The following is a 25504-nucleotide window of genomic DNA, read 5'->3' on the forward strand; positions in this document are numbered from 1 at the left end:
GATCGAGGCAGCAGTGTCTGTTAGGAGTGAAGGGCTGCAGGGTTCTGCAGCAGACTGCAACACATTTGGGCAGAGCACTCTCATACATTCCTTGCTCCCATCCATCAGTTTTTCTTACCTAAAGAAACTATTTGTTTTATTTGTTTGCCAGTCTTGTTTACTTGGATTTCAGGTTCTCAGAGGCACATATTTTCTTATCCTGTATATTTGAATTATATGTAGTACAGACAGGAACTATGTGTTCAGGACTTCCAGGCAGCACTGTCATGCTAAGTTGCTGAAATTCTCTGGATTTTAGGCAGACCTGAAGGCATTACACTCTTGTGTATTGTATTTTGGGACACCATATAATGTAATGTGCATCTTTTGTGAGCCATTTTTCATAATTCTGCATTAAGCTTTTCCTGCAAATTCATTCAATGTTTTCTTGCTAAGAAAAGGAATTGAAAGTCCATAAAAAACAGCTTGCATGTTTTTAATCAGTAACTGCAGACTTGATTTCTCAACCTAAACAAGCATGGGAAGATACCTTAGCAGTATGCAGGATGCTGTATGAACACAGGGGCAGCTCTGAAATCAGAATGAGATTTTTTTCTTTCTTAAATGAATTAGCACCCCATTACTGTTTGTTGCCTACTGAATGAAAATCATCCCTCGGGATGACAAGTGGATTATCCTTCTACTTATTTCCTAACATCCATAGCCATTTCTGTGAGTTCATTCTTGAAGGAGGGAGGAACAAAACACATGCTTACAATTCTGTCTGAGAGTAGGGAAACAAAGAGTTAATAAAAGATTATCCCAGGTGGCTGAACACTTGAGTTGCAGTGAAAGGCTGGTAACATTCATTTAGCTCCTGTGCTGGTTTCTACCTGTCAGCAGCTCCTGATACACTGCTATACAGAGAATAAAAAATGAGCTTGCTCAGACCAGAAGCAGCAAGCATCCTTAGGAACTTCCTGATGTTGCATTAAAGACTCACCTGCAATATTTTTTTTTTATTATTTAAAAGAGGCTTTTGAGATATCAGTGATGTGCTTATGGTCTTTGCTTCTTCCCCTGGTTTTTCATTCACTTGATTCTCTCACTGGAATATGGATGATACAAGCACCATTAAATGCCTCAGCCCAGATAAAGGTAAGAAGAAATGTTATTTTAACCACCTTAATATCACCTTTAACCACTTCTGTAGTGAGTTAGACTATGGAGAAAAATAGAGTTTAGTGAGCATTTTTGGTGGCTTATTTTGTTATTCAAACTTCAACCCTTAAAACAAATACGTAGCAGTTTCTTAAAGCAGCGTTTGCTGTTCCATACCTTTGCCTCCTATTACCTCCAAACCTTGAATAATGCATGTATTTCGAATGGCTGCTTCTTCCTGCATGAGTGCAAGGGAGGCACCAGGTATATTTATGTCCCTTTTCTGCTCACTTAAGTAGCAAGCTGTCACCAGAAAGAAAGGCTTTCTATTTTTAACCACAGACCTTCTGCTACCACATTAGAAGAGAAAAAAGAGGCTCAGAGTAGTTGTGAGTCAACTGTATTGTTTTATGGTTTCTTTTAATAGGTGATTTGCTTCTAATTAGATACAGTTTCTTTACACCCATTAAATGAGTGCGCAGAAACTGTTTGGGTTCAATTTGTCCCCAGTGGAGTTATAGCAGGGGTGAGTTCAGCACCCCGCTCCTCTCTGTGAACTGCCTCAACCTTTTCTTACAGTGCTGCAAAAGTTACCTGCAACTCAAAAATGGATGAAAGACCTCTGGCTTCTTAAGAAATTATAGCAATTCAAGACCAACTCTCAGAAACACCATTTTTATTTTTCTAAAGCTTTATCTTCTAGTTGATTTATTTAGGATCCTATCCTTCGCTATGATGTATTTTAATTGAGTCAAATATCTGCTTGCTTGTCTGTGGGCATTTTGTGTTCTGTGCCTATTAGGCATGTGGCTATACAGTAGTTACACAACAGGAGCAGTGGCTTGCGTGTGCTCAGTGGCTCTGTGTTCTATCAGCACCTTCATGTCAGTGGGAAAGCAGATCAGTAGCTCTGCCTCCGTGTGTGTTCAGCTAGCAGAATATTTTGTGACACGTTCATGAATATCTTGCTGTATCTGCTGAAGGCACTCACTGAAGTTTGCTTTTCTTTTAGAGCGCTTGCTCAAAAATTCATATCTATATTAAAACTTTCCCTAAGTGAAACATTATAGTCTTTAGATCTAATTTGATGCTTGGGTGCTAGAACCATACCTGATAACCTTTAATTCTGTTTTGACTCCTCCATTTATTATTACTCTCGTACCAGCATAAGCTGAAGTGATGCTATTAGCTCAGGAGGTGAGAAAAGGTAACGCAGGCAGGCGTGGCTGTACCTGCTCATCACTGCAGCAAATACTCTTCCAATATCTGAAGAAGGATGTGACAATGAAAGAAAATTGATTTGGAAGTCTCATTACACAGCAGAATTGTAATTAGAGTAAAAAGTCTATAGAATGCCTCCTGGAAAATCTTATGTTATAAATCACAGAATCACAGAATGGCCTGGGTTGAAAAGGACCACCGTGATCATTTAGTTTCAACTCCCTTGCTGTGTGCAGGGTTGCTAACCACAAGACCAGGCTGCCCAGAGTCACAAAAATAGAAATGGACCTTGTTTCTCTGCCTATTATAGCTGCGCTAGCAATGATGTGCCTTATTAATGAAAGCAATATAAAAAACAAGAAAATGTTTATAGTCTGTGACGGTTTCAGTGATTATAAGCGCCATGCAGACAATTCAGGTAAATAAGGAAAGATTCACAGTATGCATCAGAAGAGTGGGGAAGTCTTAACCAGTGTGTTACTCTGAGGTGTGTAAAGAATTGCGGCAGCGACAGTGGGACACATTTAAGAGTTTAGTGTTCTGTGATGATTGTATGATCCTATGAATAGTTATTTATGTAACAAAACGCTTGAAATGTACTGTAAGACTTGACACAAGGGTTTTAATTCACCTGTATGATTCAAGGATATTCACCAACTTTGTGTTTCTGCCAGATGGTGTCGTTCTAAGCCAGGTGGTGGAAGCATGCTGAAGAGAAATGGGATAACTTAAAAGAGCAGAGGTTCCATGAGCTGAAGGTACATGCAAGGCCACTTGATAGGCTTTGTTTTCAAAGGGTGTTTACCTTCCAGCTTATTGGTGGTCTTGGAGGAGACGCCATTCTCCTCTCCCTCTAGTATAACTGTGGCAGTGCAGCTTGTCTTGTGGGCCTGCACTTAAGTGCATGTATTTTTTTTGCCATAGAGATGCATTCATTTCACAAGAGCTGATAGATTTAGAGGGGGAAACAAAGAAGAAAGTAGTGTATGTCTAACTATTTTTTTCTTGGTATGGTTTATTTTATCCAATTAATTTAGTGGAGGATATGATGAATGTCTAGCTTCTGAGAGGAAGAGCATAGCACTTTAAAGGTATGTTTAACTGCTGCGAACTCTTGTCTAATTTTAGGGTTGCCAATAAGGACTGCTATGAGAATGTATCAATCTTGGTATAAATCAAAAGCATTTTTTCTCTACGGTAAGACATTGAGTGAGCTGTTGTTATGATGTATATGCAATTTCCTTTCAGTGCTTTAGAAAGTCCCTAAGCTATTGTTTTTATACTGCAATGGAAAAATGCATCCTGCATAGTTCTTTGCATTTAAAAGGGATCTTAAAACCCAGAGGATTTCAGATCCTGCTTGGCCACATAAAGCCCTTAAATTTAGCGTGTTTTCTGACACCAATGGCTGGAAGATGCTAGTAAAAACTTTCACAGCAAGTGACATTGCAAACTGTATCTAGAACTGAACGTGTTGTTAATTGTGGCCTAGATGGCACAATGATTTCAGCATCAGGGGTCTGGTATGGAGCTCAGGTGTCTTGAGAGAGAGAGTGCTTTCACAGGTGCTACTAAAGGCATTTTGTGTTACAGCTGTTTTCATGAGATTGGGTGAAACATTTAGCCAACAGCCCAAGAATAATCTGGTACAGTGTGTTCTGTCAGGGTTCAGCGTATTGCCTGCTCTGCTGGGTTCTAATCTGGTGGGGAAGTTACCTCTACTCAGCCCCTGCCTCCTCTGTGTGCAGGGCAAAGGGCGATGGCAGCGCTGCTCTCTGCAGAGCTCGAGGCATTTGGTGGCACAGAGCAGCAATGTTTTGTGGCATGATGTGGCCTGAGAGAGAGCACATCTCCAGAGTTCAGCCTGCAAGCTGACTTTACCAGCCTTCAGATACCTGCTGCCTGTCTTCAGGTTCCAAACCCCAGGGAAGTGAATCTGGTGCACTGCTTTGTTTCAAGCTGGAGTGGATAGTGGAGACCATAGCAAAAAATATAAATGCTTTTTCCACAAGAGCCTAGAAGCAATTCCTTTGCTCCCTATGTGTTTTTGTAACTACTGAATCAAAGACTAAAAAAAAATCCAGCTTGCAGCCACTGATCTTGTGATGGACTTCAGCTCACCAGCCTGTGCTTACTGTGCATCCGTACATACTGGATTTAATTTTGTCCTTTGGGAATTACAGCAGGTGGCTCCTGCTTGAAGACAAAACATAATTATGATCATCTTTCAAGCTTGGAAAAAGACTTACAGTTAGCTTCTAAGCTTTCCAGGTGCTAGGTTCTGCGGAGTGATATATTTTTGAGAGGAAGATGAGAAACTGATGAATCAATATGCTTTCTAAGTAATTCTGTCACAAATGTTTGGGAAAAAAAAAAACAGTACTGCAACACAAAAGCAGTAACAAAAATCAACTTCAACTTAATTGAAGTGGAACTTGAAGCAGAGATCTCACATAAAAGAGCGTTTGCTTTGTTTAGCCTGTAGAACACAGCCTGTGCACTGCAGTAACAGGCACTACTGGAAATGTCAGTGCACTGCATCGCTTTCAAATCATGTTTCTGTCTTTGCAGCTCAGCGCATCGTGCTCTCTTCTGTTCAGAACACATGATGAACTGTGTGCTGTAAACTGTGGCATACCTTCAGATAACAATGATTTCTTTAGCTGTTCATTTCAGTATCACAAACAGTCACCAATTAAAATGTTAACAAGGCATGAACATGAGCTCGGTGTTTTCTTACAAGGCAGGAACATAGAAAGTGCTCAGTGATACTGATGGGTATCTTCCCCCAACCTGCCTTCATCTCCCTTTTGGTGTTTTTGACCAGTGTCACTGACCAGATGGTAAAGGGCTGAAAGATCTTTAGATCTTTAAATATAAAGAGTTTAAGATCTTACTTCTGTAATTGTATAGGGACATTTTCTTGTAATTGTTGGTAATAAGGTTGACCTTAGATAAACATTTAGAATCTATCTTCAGATGAAACTTAAAATCTTTGTTTTATGGTGACGTCTGTCTGTACGTGTGTAAAATGTCATTATTACAGCTTTACAAGTAAAAAGAATCAAATGGTTCCTGAAACTTTTTACTGAAGATAACGTGGACATTGAATTTCCTTTCCAAAAGTGCTAGCAGGATTCTGAATAGAATTTATAGGACATTGTTATTATATTTTAATCACTACAGGCAACCACTGCAGAAATATTTCAGAAATGGTACATGTTTTAAATGGAAGAAGGTTATTAATATTTCTACTGTTCACTGATAAAATGTGACACAAAATCTCAATTCATTAAGAATCAGCCCTACTTGAAGACTCAAATCACAAGGCTAATTCTCATTTAATTAGAATAATTGCATCAAATTTTTCTGATGAGCTCAAGGGAGCTAAGCATCATGGAAGGAGATTGCCTCATTGTCAGGATTACGTTGGTGCTGTTCCTAGCTGGCCTCAGTTCCACAAATATTGATTCACGTGAATTGAAGAGATTTCAGGATCAGTTTATTTTAATAATGCATTGGAAAGCCCTAGCAGCAATCATGTTTGGGATTTCTTAGCTGAAGCAGCTGTTTCACGGCTTGCCCTCTGTGGCTGCCAGTGCTGCAAGATGCTCTGCTATGTGCTGTGTGGCCGCCACTGGTGTCTCTCCCAGAGGTTTCAGCGGCCTTGTGAATTGATGCATACTGAACAGAGTTGTATTTCTGTAACACTTAATAACTTGAGTCGGTTCAGGGCCACTACAGCAATATTCAGCTTTGAAGCAAGGCGGGTGAGAAGCAGAAGCTGGTAAACAGCGCTGTTCCCACCTGCCACGGGCACGCTGCAGGCTGTAATCTGCCCCAGGATTACTGCGCTCGGAGCTGTGGCCAGATGGCCCTCATGTCTGTGGGAGGCTGGAGCCGGGTCTGTGCCAAAGGTCAGTGGGGTTGTTGTGTTGGAATTAAGGAAAAGGCAGCTTATGTGCTGCTGGGATAATGTTGTGGTGCAGCTGGTGCTCTGGCCTTCTGCACCACACATTTGTGGTTGGGTGACCGCAGGAAGTTGGGTTGTAGCTCAGTGTGGATCTCATGTTTTTCCTTCTTTGGAAGTTAGTAGAACCTTTCAAAAGGAATTGCTTTAGTGAATTCTTAATATAACTAATGCAGGCTTCAGTTGCCAGACAAACATAGAAATTATAGCAGTACTGTCTATGATTCTGTCAGCGTATGCTTCCTCTTCTTGGGGAATGCTCATGTTGTCCATGCAGGTGCAACCTTTAAAGAGTACATAGTTACAGAAGCCCAAAATCAAATAGATCCAGCTGAAGGGAAACTGAAACTGAGTTTGCAGGTCTTGCTGTCTAGATCATGCTGCTTTAGACCTTCAGGAAGCAGTATCCTTGTGGGGGGAAAAAAAAACCCAAAAAACATAAATTATGCATTCAGCAATATTGAAGGAGCTTTGTAACTTCAGCTCAAGGGAAGATTGCTGTGCTCCTGCTGTTCATGTATCTTGTTTTCTGTGCCTGTGCTGTTATTCAGATGTATTTCTAAACCGTACTAAGTGATGTGCATTTCAGTTGTATGCTTTCATTATTTTGCTTTTGAAGCATCTCAGCATTTAGTGCTTCATATGACAGAGACAGGTTTACTAATGTATATGAAGTCTGTAGGCAGCGGTATCTTATGCAGAGATATCTAAGATTTAGTGGTAGCTGTAATTTCTGCAGGTTTTCTGGGCTTTTTGACTGCTGTTTACAGCAAGAAGTACAAAGGCAAGGAGAAAAGTGGGGGAGAAAGAAAGTGCAGATAATGGCTGTGTGCCAGCTGACATCAAAACCTTTTGTTTCCTCCTTTTATCTTATTACTCCTACTGCAGGTTGGCAATCATTTTCTTTTTATTCTGCAGCCACTAGGAGCGAGATTTCCATGTGTGGGAAATAGGAAATAGTGATACCTGTATTAGCATCCGTGTATGTGTCAGTAATTGCTGCCCATGTCTTTCTAAGTATTGTAGAATCAGCCTTGTGCATGAGGTTAGTTTGTTAATCTGGTAAAGTGGGTCTGTAGTGTGAAGCGTGTTCATGCAAGGATAAACAGTGCGTGGCTGTGAAGTGACAAATCTAATCCTGGAGGATTTACAGACCTGTTACAGTACCAGCTCTGTGATGTTCAATACTCTGGCAACACTAATATATTGTATTAGTACTCTAACAACTAATACATTGGAAATATATTTATAGTTTGAAAACTAGTTCACTGTGTACACCTGAAATACCTTCTGTGCTGTCTTCAACTGAAATGCAGATGTGTCACACACAAACTTCTTGATATGCTCAGAGCCTAATTTACCTCTTGTATTACTTCTCTTCTGTTTTATGCTTGAACCCTGATGTACAGAAGGCACAAGAGAGATCAGAATCTGGACTAGCTATTAAAAATTCTTGCACTCAAATTTTTAGTTTTTTCTTTTCTACTGAGGGCTTTATCTGTTTCCCCTCAAGTTAAATAAAATTTTTAGCACTTTTCCCTTGCTTCAACATTAAAACATGCATTGGAAATGAATCCACCCGTCCTGATGGATTGCATTAATCCTCAACCCATTTACCTCAGGAAGATGTTCATTTTACTCACTTCTCTCTTCCAAACCATACATGCTGTGTTCCTGTACCTTCTGCAGGATGTTCTTTCTCTGTGTGATGCAGACTGACTTCTCTGCCCCTTTGTGGCAGTGAGCATGTTCTTTGACAAGACCTTTGACATTCCTGCATTGTTCTTCATGTCTTCTGAATCCCACTTTTAGAACAGCCACAGGGCAGCCTGCAGATTCAAATAATGTTCGGTTTTAAATCTTTTTGAGCCATGAAAAGCCTTTGGTACACCTGGAGAATAATAACTTTTTTTGAGTGCCTTGGGAGGAAGTCTTTAATCTGCACGTTTTATCAGGTGAGCAAGATTTTTCTGAGGATGTCAAGTGGGGCAAGAATAGAAACCCATTTCAATAGGCTTATATCCTAAGTACTCAGCTCCATAGCTTAAGAGTTGGGGGAGAGGTTAAGTCACGTTTAACTCTTTGTTATTTTCTGCTTCTTTCCCCTACACTTACCTAGTATCTAGCCACAGTCAGGACATGGGACTTTTAAAAAGATGTTATTTTTCTCCATTTGTGATCATTAGGCCTGAAGGATGGAGAGATGTCAACCAAAAGGATCTGAATTGACCTCTTCTTGGTGGGTTTTAGAATATAAATTTGACTTTAACTTGAACACTGAGAGAATTTCTCTTTTCTGGTATTATAAAAAACAGGAATTTTCTGTACTAAAATGAAAACAAATCCACATGCAAATCTGGCTTGTGCAGAATTCTAGTTCTCAACTGTGAAATTGATATATTGGCATTTTTGGTTTGCTGCAGAAGTTACCTTAACTCTGTCTCCTTATAGTTAAGGACCTTAGGGCTCAATTGCCTCTTCCCTTGTGAGGTGCATTCCCCATTTTACAAGTGGAGATCTGATAATCTGTAGCAGGCAAACTATCCAAAGACATTTGCTCCTTTATTTAAGACATTCAGGGAAGTGTAGGGCAGAGCATGTAATTAAGCTTACATTTCTCTGATCCAGCCATGCTGGGGCTGGCTTCTCATGAAAAGGGAATTAGGATCTTTAGAACAGTATTTCGGGAGTTCTTGCCTGTAGCTTCACACTTTTCAGTTGTGTAGATGTACGTGTCTTAGCTTTTTATAGGAGTGATTGGCTTGGAGGTATCTCACCAATTTATTCTTGAAAGACATGTGAGGAGAATGGAAGGCTGTTGCTGAAGCATTTGAGTAAGTAGAAGAAAGCAGCAAGGGTATATACAGGTGTGTTGCTGTCCTTTACCCGCAGCCCAGATTCACTTTGGTTTTCATTTCTGAATAAATCTGAGGCCAGTCCTCTATAAGATAGCTGTACAGTGAAATAAACAACTTGTGCTTGAGAATCAGTCATCTCTAGAATTATCTGCTACAAAGCTTTTGCAAACTGTGAAAGGAGGAGTGGGAAGTACTTAATGAGTACGTTTTAAATGGACACTTGTGCTTAGTTCATCAAGCTAGAAGCATGTTGTGTTTCTTGTGCAGATCACAGATGGCAAGAGCAATTGTGTATTGTACTTAGTGTAGATTAAGAGGTTGTGATAACATAAATGACAGATTTCTGTATTTGGGGTTTGTTGGATGCACTTCAAAGGGAATGAGATAGTAACTTAGTGCTTTTTAAAAATTAATACTTACCTGCTTTTATCTCTGCCACTTTTCATGCGCTCTGTTCCATGTTTCTGTGAACAGCGTTTGTTCTGTACAGTGTAGCTGGCTGACTTGTTTCATAGGAAAACATCTTCTGTGGGGTTGTCTCATTTTGCAAAGACACTGCCACACAGATTGTGAGATGAAAACATGCTGCTAACTAAGGAAAAAAAAAGTACTTTTTTTTTTAACCTTCTTATTTTTCTACGGCTGTAACGTGTCACCTAAATCCCTTGACTGGATAGGGCAGAACCACAGCTTTAGGATTAGTGCATACGGGGGATTTAGGATTTCAAGCAAACATGTTGCTGTGTTTTCAGCGTATCTAGTTTTTCCTGCCTGAAGAGAAATATTCCCACTAAAATATTGAGGAGAACCTTCTAAGAAAAGATGAAGATTTCTACAATTATATTTTGAAGAGCTGTGTGAGAAGAAAAAGGGGTCATTCCTTTCTTTCTTTTTTTCCCCCCGAAATGGAAGGAGACTGAAGAGCTTAACACCTTGCCAGATTCACAGTGAAAGGCAAGGGTGACTTGGGGGGATGGATTGTGCTACTGACATTGCTCTTATTTACTGCAACGGGTATTGCTGTTGTTGAAGAGCAAGTGAAGCCATCAGCAGGAGCGCCTGCAAATCTGCGTGCCATCAAATGTGCAAAAGAGGTCCTGCTACGTAACTCTCGCTGTCAGAAGAAAGCAGCATGGAGAAAGCCAACAGCTGTGAGCTGGTGTATTGTCTTGGGTGCTCTGCAGCTGGGAATGTAGCACCGGAAAAGAACGTTGTCAGAAGATCCTTCTGTCTATAAATGGAGTCGCCTTCATGCCATTTTGCCTCAGTTTCTTTCATTTGTCTGCTTTAAAATGCTGAACTGAAACATATCTGTCCTCCAAACCGGACACATAGAAACATCGTACAGAATGAGAAGGATTTTGCTGCTATTTGAGTAGTTTAAATCAGCACAGGAGGAGGCCTGAATTTACTGTTAAACTGCTCTTTCTGTAACAGCCCGAAGAATACCGCTGGACTTTCGAGATCATCAATTACCTTGAAGTGTTTTTCATAATAATATTTCTATAACTTACATCAAAAGTTTGCAACTACGAATTTTAATCTCTGCTAAGGCCTGCAGTGTTTGCGTTTTGATTGGAAGCTGCCCTTTGTCTCAGCCATGGATGCCACAGGAAGCCCTTTGCTTCAGAATAAGTTTTCAGTTGCCCGCCTGGCTGAAGAATTTTTCTGGGTTGGTGGCAGCATCGTAGCTTCTCCACGGTGGAAAATTGGCCGTTTTGGTAAGATATGGACTGCATGCCTGCCGCTCCGTTGCTGAAGGCAGAGTCATCTGAGCTTTTATTTTTAAATCTTGTTTAGCGCCAACTTTTCTAGCAGTGGTGTGGTGAGACGCAGCCCTAGTCCTGTGTTATTTTGCAGTTACTTTGATCTGTTGCCAGGACGCTTTTTAGACTTCAAGAACCTTGCAGTTATATTTTCATTATTAATCTCTTCTCATTCCCCTCAAAGTGCAAATGTAATGCTGTTCACTTTGTCATGTGTGAGCTTTCGAAATGTTGTCCTCCATGCCCGCAGAATGGTAGGTTTGCTCTCTGCTCTTGGTTGCCAAAATTCTGAATTTTTTGTGCAATATTTGTTTGGTTTTCAGTCTTCAAAATAAATATTTAGAACAGTCCTGTTGTCTTGTTTCAGAGTAGGCCACTGGACTCTAGTAAGGCTATTTTATTTATTCAGGTACGCAGTGACAAAATTCTTAAGCTTCCACAGTAGTTTGAGAAAGATCCCTTGTACTGGATATGTAGAGATATATGTATGCATTATGTATTATTTATATGTTGATTTTAAGATTTGATATCTCTTGTCTGAACTGGAACTGATATTCCTGACAGGAGAAGATGGAGATTGGGTTTATCTATCAAAGAGCCAGCTGTAGCTGTAGTGTCATTTCTGGAGAGTTATTATTAAGTGAAACAGTCGTTCTCTCTCTATGGATTTGCAGTGCTGAACCTTTGGTGGGTGTGGGAGTCTTCTGTTGGCACTTGGGGATGCTGCTTTGGTTCAGTGAGATTTTAAGGGAACAGCTTGCTCTTACAGCGTACCTGTACTGAAGGGTTTCTGTAGGCCCAGAAACATGTTGCATGTTCCAAGGCCCTGAAGACAGGACTCTGAAATCTATTTGCCTTTCCATTCAGTGTTTGGAAAAGCAGTTGTTCTGAAGCATATGACTAGGATGCATCCTGCCCAGATCAGGTAACAGTGCAGACCTTGGCAGTGGTGTGATGCTGCCTGTAGAATGTCTATAAACAGATGGGCTTAAGCCAGAGCCGTCTGATGTCACCCAGAACCATTCTGGACTTCAGTCACTGATCTTCAGACCAAGCTCCTCCATGTATAAAAATACTCAAATGACTCAATTCCTCCAACTTCCTTTCACCCTCACATGCTAAAATACTCCCACTCCTCCACAAACACATACCAACCGCTAGAAGTCCAAAAAGATAGTAGTGCTACTGAACCATAAATGATGAACAGAGATTAGAGCATCTTTGTAACAAAAAGCATGAAACAGGGCTTGTTTTTCCTGTAGCGATTTATATTCTATGTTTTTGTTATTTATTGTTACAACTGTATGTTGTTCGTATGTTTTCTTCCTGTGAAGGTGACTTTTAAAGGAAACAAAGTCTGACATACTGATATTACTTCATTTCTCTCTTCAGTGGAAAGATGTATGAGCTCCATGCAGGCTGGTACCCAAATGATCAAACTCCGTGGTGGTTCCAAAGGGTTGGTCCGCTTCTATTACCTGGATGAGCACAAGTCATGCATTCGTTGGAGACCCTCCCGAAAGAATGAGAGAGCCAAAAGTGAGTGTCAACCACAGAACCACTTATTCTGATTCCTTCCAGGTAGAATCTTGCCCCCTTGTGAATAAACCCAAACCGGCATGAAGGATTTGATTCATTCACAGGTGATCAAGCAAAATTCTGTATGTGGATTTTAAAGGGCATTAAGTTATTTTATAATGATTAATGGTTTATGAAGATTAAATTGCTGTTGTTAAGTATGCAGATAACAGTAGTTAACTATGTTGGAAGTCAGTTGCAGGGAAAACCTGTGTGAACCGGGGGCCTTGCATTATTGAGATTTCATTCCTTTCTCCAGAGGATTTCTCTACAGGATTATTACCTTTTACCTTTTCATTCCTGTAGCCTGAGTAATTGCTTACTATATGGCTGAAAAGTACTTTACAGTGAAATGTTAGTGTTTTTTGTTTTTTTTTTTTTTAAACTGTCAGAAACATATGTATATGCGTGCTGTAGGTAAGCATCAGTCAGTTTCAACATGCTATGTAGATGCCATGCTTGGAAAGGTTACTCCATTTTGCTCTTCTGGGCTCTTACAGTTTTGTGCGGGAGAGAACAATTCTATTGATCATTTCTACAGTCAGACATAAAGGATGTTCCCATGGATACTTGCTGCTGTAGCTATAGAGAAAATCAGGGATGCACAGGTGATGTAAGTGCTGGTATTGAGTTAGAGCTCCCTGCAGACAGCAGTTACAGTAAGCCAGGTAAGTTACCCTACAGCCAAGGCACACATGTAGTATAAAAGGCCAGGAGGACAACCTGTACGTGCTGCTGAGCACAGCACAACCTCAGTGCAACTGTTATGTGTAGCTCTGGCTCCTTAATGTGCAATGGTCTCTGACTAGATCACAGCACTGGTTTTGTGTACTTCAGATAAGCTGAAGTATAGGAAGAGAAACCAGGGCAAAATCATAAAGAATCAGGCTGAGCCTAGGCTTCAGTGTTCAAGGTATTTGCCTCAAAGCAAACTGGGAAGGGGACTTGTTTCCTTCAGAGGAGCTTCCTAGCAATTTACAATCACTTACCTTCAGCACAGTGAAACTTAATTAATTATCCAGTTTATGTTTTTGTCCTTAATAACTTTTCCCTTTTAAACTTTAGCAGTTTGTCTGTGTATAACATACTGTCCAGCTGCACGGTAGCCATACCACAGCAAACAGATGTCTGTTTGTTGTAATCTCCAGAGAACAATTACAACAAAGCAAAACTAAAATTTGTCCTTTTTTCCCCCCCTTACTATTATTATTAGAATTTATCTTCTATCAGCTTGGGAACAGGAACATTACAAGGGAAATAAATTGTTCATGTAATTATAAGGTGCACAGACTGTGAGTATTTAGCATCTGCACATCTCCACATCAAACTAAAAAGCAGAAAAATTGGAATTTATTGAAAAGATGAATCTTTTTTTTCTGGCCAACTGCAGACATTTTCATTGCTTCACCTCTCTTTCAAAGAGGTAGAAATTTTGATTTCATAAAATTGCATGGAATTGACTTTTCATCTGCTTTGTCCTTTTATCTGAAGAGGAAGGAATGTGAGTAGAAGATAAACACAACCTGTTTGGGCTAGGCCTTCTCTGCCCTTTGCATGAATTAGAACAGGGATTGTATTCACAGTGTAATAGATTTGAAGGTGTCCCAGACCACCAGTTTTTCTAGGACTACTCTCCGTGTCAGGATGAAGCCTTTGCAACAGTCTGCTGGCTGTATCTATTTCACTGTCTTGGTGTTACTTTTCCCTAATTCTACGTTTGTTCATAATGAGTAAAATTTGTAAAACCATGATTCAGCTTTTTTATTTCAGTATGCAATCCTCAAATCAGTCACGCTCTTGGAAGAGTAGGGTATTTTCCCTTAAGAATCTTAAGGCAGCATACAAGGGAGTGGAAGCTAGAAGTATTATCCTGTTCTGTTAATATGCAGATTGTTTCACGTCTCTGTGTTCCCATACTCCAGTAATTTCTGCAGTTTAGGTTAATTTTGTTACAGCTGCTTTTTCTTTTTGATCCAATTGGAAGATCGTTTATTACGTTCTTGGACAAGCAGCAGTGTGATTCATCAGTGTAATTAAAAGAGAGAACTTAAATCAAGACAAAAAGGGATTCCTTTTTAGGGCAATCTTACTGTTTGCCAGCCTGCACGATTATTTTCCCACACAGTTACTAATGAGCTGCATGCTCTTGTTTTTCTAGTTTCCATCGACTCTATTCAAGAAGTTTGTGAGGGGAAGCAATCGGAGATCTTTCAGCGCTATGCTGATGGCAGTTTTGATCCTAACTGCTGCTTCAGCATCTACTATGGAGATCATATGGAATCCCTTGACCTGGTGTCTTCCAGTGGAGATGAAGCACGTACTTGGATCACAGGGCTAAAATACCTGATGGCAGGGATCAGTGATGAAGACAGCCTCTCAAAACGCCAAAGAACCAGAGATCAATATCCTTCCTAAACTGGTTGAGAGAGCATTTTCCAGTGGTTGGAGCACTTAACAGCACAATAATTCCTCTAAGTATTTGTTTTACTAAAAGCAAGCATTAGGCTCAAAGTTTCAAAGTGATTCCCATTCCATTCCCTGTTTCCAGAGACTGAGAGAGAAGTCCTTGAAGAAAATTGGACTGGGCAAGAGAGCGGACTGAAAAAGGTGATTGGGCAAGAATGGACTGAACATACAGGTATATTCCTTCATCTGTTACTCCCTGTGTAAAGCTGTCCCTTTCATTTGATTGTACAAGACAAAACATGATGCATCATTTCTGTTTGCTCAGAATTCAATTCAGAGTTTGGGTAAAATAGCCAGTGTTGAATACTGAGCATAACAAATCTAGGAACTTCTTCATGAAATAAGACAAGCAGTTATGTTATATATTATCTTGAGCTTTCCTTTATTCCTCGTCCCATATGTACAGTTTTCCCTAAGCATTTTATATATATTATGTTCAGTAACATCCCTTGATATTCCATGATGTTCCTTAACTCCTGTTCAATGTGGTTGAAGCAGACATTTGATGAAGCAGATAAAAATGGTGATGGCTGTCTGAGTATTAATGAAGTGCTCCAACTAATGCACAAACTGAATGTCAACCTACCCCGACAAAAAGTCAAGCAAATGTTCAAGGTAAGAAATGAAAATGAAATTTGTCTAAAAGATCAATGATTCAGCAACTGATTTGTTTTCTCTCCATTGAGAGATACTGCACTGTGTATTTGGTAAATCGAAGAATGCTCCAGAAATAAGAAATAAGTAATAAATAAGTTGTTTTTTACAGAAAAAATGATTACACCAGGTGCTGTCTAGTGTTGATACCACATTGTGACACGTTGTGAAGTTGCTTTTTTGCTACACCTGTTGATCTGAAGTTCAGTATCCCTGTGTTCTTGTGCAATAAGAAGGACCTTCAGAAGTTGTCTTAGCTCGTGCACTAATCCATACATATAAAAGGTTCAAAGGGGAAAGCATTAATCTGACAAATATTAGTCTAATTGACCAATCTGCTCTAGCAGGCCCTTGTCAGGCAGCATCAGCATGTGTTTAATTTCAGTGACACGTTATTCTCATTCAGGCGTTTGTTTATTTAAGATTTGTTCAGGCTCTTACAAGACAGTTTGCTATTTCATTGCCTTATTGCTGTGTAATGCAGGAGGCTGATACAGATGATAACCAGGGCACGCTAGGCTTTGATGAGTTCTGCACCTTCTACAAGATGATGTCAACACGACGTGATTTGTACTTGCTAATGCTCACCTACAGCAACCACAAGGACTTCCTGGATACAGATGACCTGAGACGCTTTCTGGAGAGTGAACAAAAGGTAGATCTAAACCAGGAAAAGAATTCTGTTCTTGTGCCGTTCCATTTGCCGCTGGGGATGCATTGTCTTTTTTAAAGGGTCAGAATGGCAGTCATGCGTGTGAAAAGTGAGCAGCTGCTTTTGTTTTAGCAGCTTCACTCTGGAGAGTGTGGATGTTAAAAATAGACAGTTAGATGCTTCTTGATTTTCATCTGGTATGCTGGCAAGACTATTTCTTGAATCTTTTTACCCTCACAACCTCTTCTTTGAATAGGGTCTTTCATTGTGCCCCTAACTGTAGTGTCTATGGTTTCTTTTTTTTTCTTTTCTTTTCTTCCCTTGTGTTCTTTGGGAGAAGGCCATCAATGTTTTTTTCCCATGCTCAGTACCTGAGTGCAAAGATGCTGCTTCTGGCTCTGCTTTTGTTTCAGTGCAGAGTTCATGATGAGACTTTACACTACTTTGTCACACTTTCCCAGTTTGCAAAGTAGATTATGTTTCTAAAGAGCTACTGAGAGGATTATTCACGTCTGGGGAAGTGTTTGAGGATATGTAGTAGTGCATATTAGGTTGCCTTTTAATACTTCAATACTGCATTGCTGAGAGTGGTCTCAGACTCCTCCCACTGCACCGATCCAAAGCAGGCTGTTTTCTTGTCTGACAAACCAGGTAGTGTGATATTCCCTGTATATTAATATTGGCTTGACGTTGGCCAGTAAATAGTGATGCTATCTAATTTTACTTATGAATTTAAGATATTCTACAGTTCTTCAGAAACACTAGTGTATAGCTTTATAAGCTTTTCTTTTCAAGAATTGAAGTGAACCCATACGTTATGCTTACAGTTGTTTATGCAACTCAGCAACTACCACTAAACTCTGTGCTAAGTTACAATGTCTTATTGTACTTCACAAGGGAACACTGGAGTTCTTTACTCATCTTTACGATGAGGATGTTCATCCAATGGAAGAGGTTCCCCGAGAGGTTGTACATCCTCTAAACCACGGAGGTATAGAGACTGGAATAAAGGCCTGAGTTAACTCTTATAACCTTATAGTTGATCCTGCCCTGAGCAGGATTTTTTGTCTGAATGACTTCCTGAGCTCTCTGAATGATCCTGTGTTCATCTAGAGACTTCTGGCAGTTTCTGAAATGAGAAAAAAAATAATTGGATGGTAAGGTACAGCGAGTGCAGGAACAAATGCATTGACTTGTCTTTGCTTTTTTCTCCTCTCCTGATCTCTTTTGAAACTGTATGCCTGTGAGTCATAAAGCATCAGAGTTTCAAAAGCTGTCTAAGAAATGAATGAATGATAAGGCCACTTCTCTGGCAGTTATCATTTTAGATAATTAGGATGTGTTTCCATTTCATTGGTCAATTGATCCTCCAGATGGTGAGAGGAAAATGAACACTATCCAAAGGACACAGATCAGCTCAGCTAATCACTGACATGGACAACACATGCCTCTGGGGTTTCACTCCCTTGTCTAGTTCTTCCCTTTCTTACACGATGTGTGCAGGGAAAACAAGCGTTCATTCTGTGTGTTTGAAGCTGTACCAGAAAAACCTTCTGTTGTTTCAAAGCTTTTCCTTCTTACCCAGCAAACCTACAGTATATGGGCAAATAAAGGCTTGGTTTTTATTTGTTTATTTGTATTCCTTCCTCTTATTTTCATTTTATTTACTAGGTTTTAAATTTACCCCCACCCTCCCCCCTCCCCCCCCAAAAGGCATTGATTTGGTTGCAGACATGCTGGTGGTTTTATTTACCTCTGAGAGAATATTCCAAGTTGCTAAAACCACAATCAACTTAGGCACTTCATTGGCAGCCCATTTAGTGTCCAGGGCTGTATTTCCAAGTGGCATGTATAACGTTTGTTGGAAAGTGGAAGTATAAGGAAAAGTATATTAAATAGCAGAATGGATAATGTTTAATGGATAGATTATCAGTTAATAGCAGGAATATTAGATTGTGCTGTTTCTCTTGCTTGTCTTCCAGTCCACTGCATAAAGAGGAAACATTTTCTTATTTTCTTTTAAAGTCAAAACACTTCTGATAATGAAAAAATCGGACTGCAAATTAATCCTTTAATTCTACAGAAGAGGAGGTGTCCCATTGATTTATGACAAAGCTTTTTCAATTTGGATGCTCTGTGTATGTACCAACACTAACCACGTTTGACCTACAAACTAGAGCTCTGTCTTTATTGGATGTGATCAGGCAGCTGCCAATAGGCAGAAACTTTTCGCAAAGCATTTTAATTCTTATCTGACCTGATGTTGATTGACAGGAGTGAGAGTCTCACTGTGTAACTGGAAATCCTTAGTGCCACTCTGGATGATCTGACCAGTTGTTAAACAGCATACAGAGTAGAAAAGCCAGGAGAAGCTGTGGATTGTTAGTTAACACTTCACTTATGTTACTTTTACAGATGACAAATGTGACCAGAGAACACTGCCTGGAAATTATCGACAAGTTTGAACCATGCCTGGAAAACAAGAAGGCAGGAGCTCTGGGGATTGATGGTAAGTTGACTGGTATAGCTGTTGTGGGAGAGGGTGAACAGTGTTTAAATGCTTATGACAAATCGCATTTGTTTGCACGCTTATAAAGTCATAGAATTGTATTAGATAACATAGCGAATGCTTTTAAGTAGGTTTGGCATTGGGTTGTTGCTTTTTGTGGGAGGGGAGGTATCTGTTACTTACTGAGGTGAAGTTAGTATTCTTTGGAAGATTTTAGAGTCTTCTATGCATTACGCCACTTACTATTCCATCAAAATCTTTTGAATTATAAATCTACAGTGTCAAGTTTTGGTTAAATATAGGCATGTTTTCCAGGAGAGTCAGAGCAAAGAACTGTCTTGTGCTGGGTGGGATACAGATTTACTTCTTTATTTTACTTGATATGTTCATGACTGTGTTGGTGCATGCAGGGATGTGTTCTTAGCTGGTTTCAGGAAGACCACAGCAACAAAAAGAACAAAACTGTCTTACTTATAGTATTGTTTGTTCATAGGTTTCACCAATTACATGCGGAGTCCCTCAGGGGACATTTTCAACCCAGAACACTACCAAGTGAATCAGGACATGAGTTACCCTTTGAGTCACTATTTCATTACCTCTTCACATAATACCTACCTCATGGGAGATCAGCTGATGTCCCAGTCTAGGGTGGACATGTATGCATGGGTGCTACAGTCTGGCTGTCGCTGTGTTGAAGGTAAAGAACATAAAGGAATCATCAGTAAGCTCCATACTTTTGCTTCTCTGTAAAGAAAGACTTAGGGCTATAGCAGAAGATCTAGTAATTGCTTGGACTAAGGAGCCTTACGAAATGATGTCTTCCTGTTATGAAAAACATTAAATTATGTTGCTATACAGTGGATAAATTTTCTTGAATATGAGTGAGGCGAACAATGGAGGAAGTGTCATTGGTACTAAGGAAAAAATTGGTGAAAATGATCTCGGGAAAGAATGCTAACATTTGCTAGGATGTTCTGGGGAGCATACTTTCTGGCCAAATGTATGTCAACCAGACAGGCAAACAGGGCAGAATTCTCACTAAAAACAGAGGAGAAAGCTGATATTTCTGACGAGGAAAATGTGGTTTTATAATGCAAGATACTGATAGTCCTGTAATGACCCAGAAGCTTTTTTGAAATTTCTTTTTAATGTTTGTAATGCTTTTCTGAGACTGCCTCTTCTGTAATCATCTGTAATATCGTGACCATCAAAGTGCTTTCACATTTTTTCAGAAGGCTAATATTATAGTTTGCTCAGGTCAGATTGTGGACATGCCAAGGCGTGCTGCGGAGGAGCAAAGCATTTCATGGAAACATGACTGTAAACAAGTGTGAGCTTAGGCAGAATCCAAGGAAGACCGGAGTTGCTTAGAGTTTGGCTCTGGTTGTGATGTGAGAAGCTTGGCTAGGATTCTCTTGCATTCCCTTTAAGGTCCAGCAGTAGTATAACGAAAATAATGCTGTGCTATGTCATCTCTTCTCCCTTCATAATATTCCTCAGCACTTCTTAAAGAGATCCTTTTTTTGCTTGGGGCTTTCTCAAACAATGCGTACAACTGTCTACACACAGTAAAATGATGGGTATCATTGTTTCTCTTCTGCAGTTGACTGCTGGGATGGGCCGGATGGTGAACCAATTGTCCACCATGGATACACTTTGACTTCCAAAATTCTCTTCAAAGATGTGATTGAAACTATCAACAAATACGCCTTTATCAAGAATGAGTATGTGTACAATCTGCTAACTTTTGAGACATAAGGCATGAGACATGGGGAGTTGAAAGCACTGCATGTTTAGGTTTTTTCTATGATTGGCTTTCTTGAATCTCTCTAGTAGGAAGTGGAGGTCAGGACTGGCTAGTATAGGAAAGTGAAAAGTGTGCTCTGGAAAAAATGCATCAAATCAGATTGAAGAAGTTTAATTGTTCTGTGGTGATCTAAAATAGACTATTCAGTTTGGAGAGAGTACTGGGATATCAATCAGGATATCTACCCTGTAGATTTCATTGGTGGTCATTCTCCTTACAGGAATGGCTCAGACAGTAATAACCCTTATCTTTGTAATGCCATAAAAGCTAAATTTGCAGTTGGTGATACTTCCTTATGTCTTTCCAGGTACCCTGTTATCTTGTCAATTGAGAACCACTGCAGTGTAATTCAGCAGAAGAAGATGGCCCAATATCTTACAGAAATTCTGGGTGACAAACTGGATCTGTCTTCTGTGCACAATGATGACTCTACCAGGCTCCCTTCACCAGCAAGTCTTAAAGGGAAGATACTGGTTAAGGTAAAAACGTGGTTGGTTTGTTCCATCTCTCCTTTTTTGTGGTGACTACAATCTCTGCCTGGTTGTCACTTGTGTGCTAATTTAAATGACATCACGATAAACAATCTGTAATAAAGGTTTAATGCAGTGATAAAGGCCGTTTGGGGCTGTTTGCCAGCATTATCTAGGTAAGCCAACACAAGTAACAATTTCTGAAATATGTGTAGCTAAAGAATAAGTTTTACCTTTCATATAGTGCCCGTGCATCTGGCTGGCTGTGCAAGAAGGCAGGCTCCTGATGCACAACTCTTAGAAAGCAGCTATTTTTGAGACACTGAAATAGTGATGTTTTTCTGGACCCTGAGCTGAATATGTGAGAATACAGACAGGATTTTGTCTTTAACAGATTTGGCTCAAGTTGAATGGGAAATTGCAATCTGCTCCTGTTCATTGAGTTTAAATTATAACCACACGTCATCTTCCTCATTCCTTCTTTCTGGCAGTTTTTCTGTTTCTCTCCTGTTTAGAATAATATTATCATTTCACCTATTATCCAGTCAGCTCACAGTTTTTTAGCTCATGTTAATGAAATAGTGAAGCACCGAGATGGAGAAAATCTGGCTGCTACAGTTGAATTGCATAATGAGAAGGTTTAGAAAAAAGGGAATCTGTTTTCTATTAGTTCACCCTGATCAGAAAAGTAAATAAGATTTGTTCTTCATGAATATCTTCTTTTCTTTGACCTTCAACAAACACAAACAACAAGTCAAGAGCATTTTACTGTTTGCTTGCATGTTAAGATTTTCACCTCTATGGGATTTTTTTTTTTTTTTTAATTTCCCATCAGTAATGATTTTTTTGTTCAATTTTGTTTTGTTTAAAATATGTCATAGCAAGAGCTGTGTGCTAACCTGCCTGTGTAATCATCTTCTAGGGGAAGAAACTTCCAGCCAACATTAGTGATGATGCAGAGGAGGGTGAAGTTTCTGATGAGGACAGTGCTGATGAGATTGATGATGACTGTAAAATAATGAATGGAGATGTAAGTTAAGCGATCGTTTAAATGTAAATCTATTTTACATTTTCCCATTCCAGACAGAGGAAACCTTGTATGAGTTCTCTCAAATGTGCATGTTGTGCAATTTTGGGCATTCGTCACAGGTTCTTAAGGTTTTAATCCTTTGTGCAGTTTCAGCAGAAGTGCATATTAGGCAGCACCAGTTCTAGCTGTAATCTTTCAAATTTGTGATTTTATTCCTTTTAATATTTAACTAGTAATATCTCACTGGTCTTTATTGCATGACGGTGTTCTTTCCATCATAAACAAAAGAAAGGAAGAAAAAACTACTTCCGTGTTTTCCTGTTTTCCAGTTCTTTTGTCTGTATTCCCAGACATGTAGGAGTGTTTTCAATACCCAAAAAACCCCAGAACAGTTGATTTTACAAAACTACTGAAATCAAGGTCACAGTGGTACATAAGATCCTTATTTTGTAGGTTTCCCAGATAATTTTTAGATCGAAGGTTTGATCTTGCAAATAACATTCCATTTTCTGCTAATCCCAGCTGGAATTGCTAAGATTGTTTTGCCTGTATCTTGTTTAATGATTATGTTTTGTTCGTAGGCAGCTACAAATAGGAAAAGAGTGGAGAACATAGCAAAGAAAAAACTTGACTCACTGATAAAAGAATCCAAAATCCGTGACTGTGAAGATCCAAACAATTTTACAGTTGCCACTCTGCCATCATCTGCGAAGACTGGTCAGAAATCAGACAGTAAGAAGGTGAACACATACTGTACATCACTCAACCCCTAGATTTAGCTGCACTTTTGTCTCTCTATAGCTGCTTAGTACTGCTGTTTCGTGACTGCTTCCTCAAAAGAGTGCCTAAGGTTGGACTTTTAAATCTATTTTGACACTCTGAATAAAGGTGACTTAGTTTACCAGTGAGATCTGCAGCTGTCATAGTACTAATGAAACTGAAACATGCTCAACTCTGCCCTTAAAAGAAAATTGTGTGCCCTTAAAAGAAAAGATGAATGTGGATTTAGAAAATTTTGTTTGCTGGTTTTGGCTGAAATCATAGGTCTTGTTACACTGGTAGGAATTTAGTTAAATTTATTAGAGTTATTGAAGTTTCCCATCATTGTGAAGTAATATTTTTGCCCCCAAATATTCATATGGCAAAATAGAAAATGCTTTTCCTTCTGTAGTACTTGATATTTGTTATTATCTGTATTTTGTTAATACCTCGTATTTCTTATATAAAATCTAAAATATGCAGATGATTTTTTTTGTCATTTTTGTCCATTTAGTGGAAGCCTCTTCTTATTTTGATGATAATGATATTTTAATTTTTGCTGTTTTCATTATTTACGCTTGGTGCAAAGAGATGCTTGTTGTTGCATATGAATAATGAAATATGGCAGTCCTTCAAAATAGAAATTGAAATGCTAAATACCTCTTTGTCCAACATCCAAAGACTTTCTCCAATGGTTTTGGAGGAAGAGGTGTTTAGCATTTCAGTTTGTTATGGTTTATTACCTTACTGAATAAATAATATATTATAGACTTCAGATTTCATAGCTGAGTTCATTCAGTTAATGATGATGCCAGGTGAACATCACTGTCAGATTTGTGAAGCTTTTTTTCTCACTCAGCAATTGGAGCATGAAATGTACACACGAAATGACTTTTCAACAGAAAAAAATTGTTTCCCATTATATAAAAAAGTGCGTATGAAAGCTGAGCTTTTTTCCCTCTGCTCTCTCTTTTCTGTACACCTACTTTTGTATTTTAATCTTATACTAATGGTTCTTTATGAAAATATAAATAGCCAACACTTCAGGAACGTGAATGTTGTAATTTTGGAATTTATAATAAGCTAAGGAATGCTGCTGCATGCAAATGAAAAACATTGGAGGTCTGCCAATCTGCAGGTGAACTAACTGGGCATTAAAACCAGATGAAAGCTAAAATTCAGCTTCCCAAAACTTTCTTTTTCATGAGTTTTGTACGTACTTTTAAAATGAATGATTTAGGTGATGCATCAGACAGTACTTTTGTAAAATCTGCTGTAAGGCCAAGACTGTAGGAATCCTTCTGAGTAAGCACTAGCCAGAGTTGTCTGTGTCAGATTAGAGTGGGAAACAGTGAAACTATGAGGTCATATTAAAGATTAGAGGCACCAATGAATGATACACTTTCTTAGGGACTGCAAGAAATTTGATTCTTTCTTATCATAGGCTAGGCATGTAAAGCCATGTAATTTAGGCCACGTTTCATGGCAGAAGTAAGTCCTGTTGAGCTATGCTTTTCATATATTAAGTTAGAAAGCAGTTTGTCACCAGTGAATATACACTGCTAGGGTGCACTCAGAGCTTATGTGGATAAAAATAATATTTCCTGATGCAGGGAATTTAGTATTTTTGTGATCTGTATCTGCTCTGAAAGTTCCTGTGGATGAAAGTGATGACAGTTACTGCTAGGATAAAAGACCTTGTGCTCAGCTTGTATTAAAAAAAACATCAAACATACAAGAAAACCTTGCTTTGGTCTGGTCATGTTTTGTTGACATTTTAGGGTGAGTTGCATCCCAAACTATTTTTGATTATGTTTGTGCATGCTGTCTGTAGTACTCTGCTCAGGTCTGCTGCAATATTTTTTCTGTTTGATTATTTTAGAATAAACTTGAGGATGATGTGGAATCTGGGGAAGACTTCAGTACCAATAAAAGGCACAGCCGGACATTGATGGGCAGCTTTTCTAAACGCAAGGTAAGCCACCCTAGGAAGTTCTACTGTGAATGTGGCATTCTTTGATAGTTTCTTTCTTTTAGGCAACAGTAGGAGAGGATTATCATATTTGTACTATCTGGCTTGCTGTTGCTCTGTTTGCTGAATAAACAGGACAGATAACTGGTTATAATTGTGCATAACATCTAGTTTCAGTTTACACTGAAGTCTAAAAGGACTGAAGGTCTAACATGAGTTTAGTTTTTTTCTTGATTGGTCCACATCCTTCATAGAAAAAAGTGAATCTCTTGAATATTGGAGTCCATTCTATATAACAGTTTTGTTTTGTTGTGGCACAGAAAAAAGGAAGCAAATTGAAAAAATCAACCAGTCTGGAAGAAGGTGAAGATGATGCTGATTCTCAAGGAAATGTAGCCAGAGGCTCTGTACATTACACCAGGTTTGTAACAAGTGATTTGGCAGCTTTGTTTCTGAAAAAGATTCCTGCCTGAATGTACCTGCTAAATAGCCATGCTTGAGCTCTGTTTGTTGACGGGTATCCTCAGTTGTGTGAGAGGAATTTTACATGAGGGTAGATCCAGTGTCAGCCACAACATCAGGATGATCTCTTGGTGCTGTTTGGACTAATTAGCAATGTACAGTGGATCCAATGTGCATCTGAGCTCTTACC

General features: G+C 39.3%; 1 protein-coding gene across 6 annotated transcripts in view; it reads left to right on the top strand.

The window, feature by feature from the left end:
• Nucleotides 1-25504, top strand: part of PLCH2 (phospholipase C eta 2) — a 79249-nt gene that overhangs the window by 35955 nt on the left and 17790 nt on the right. For 3 of the 6 annotated variants that reach the window (XM_042831357.1, XM_042831356.1, XM_042831359.1), the window contains 13 exons: nucleotides 12348-12494; nucleotides 14692-14935; nucleotides 15485-15614; nucleotides 16138-16308; nucleotides 18721-18814; nucleotides 19308-19511; nucleotides 20418-20538; nucleotides 20929-21100; nucleotides 22014-22121; nucleotides 22703-22861; nucleotides 23740-23811; nucleotides 24763-24855; nucleotides 25173-25273. In XM_042831357.1, coding sequence (XP_042687291.1) covers nucleotides 12348-12494; nucleotides 14692-14935; nucleotides 15485-15614; nucleotides 16138-16308; nucleotides 18721-18814; nucleotides 19308-19511; nucleotides 20418-20538; nucleotides 20929-21100; nucleotides 22014-22121; nucleotides 22703-22861; nucleotides 23740-23811; nucleotides 24763-24855; nucleotides 25173-25273 — 1816 coding nt within the window. Of the gene's footprint in view, nucleotides 1-12347; nucleotides 12495-14691; nucleotides 15172-15483; nucleotides 15615-16137; nucleotides 16309-18720; nucleotides 18815-19307; nucleotides 19512-20417; nucleotides 20539-20928; nucleotides 21101-22013; nucleotides 22122-22702; nucleotides 22862-23739; nucleotides 23812-24762; nucleotides 24856-25172; nucleotides 25274-25504 lie in introns of those variants that run through there. The other 3 variants (XM_042831360.1, XM_042831361.1, XM_042831362.1) reach the window with 3 other exon arrangements.

Source organism: Centrocercus urophasianus, unplaced genomic scaffold, assembly GCF_019232065.1.
Source record: "Centrocercus urophasianus isolate 14NV4802_14NV808 unplaced genomic scaffold, USGS_Curo_1.0 seq_36, whole genome shotgun sequence".
Classification (NCBI taxonomy): domain Eukaryota; kingdom Metazoa; phylum Chordata; class Aves; order Galliformes; family Phasianidae; genus Centrocercus; species Centrocercus urophasianus.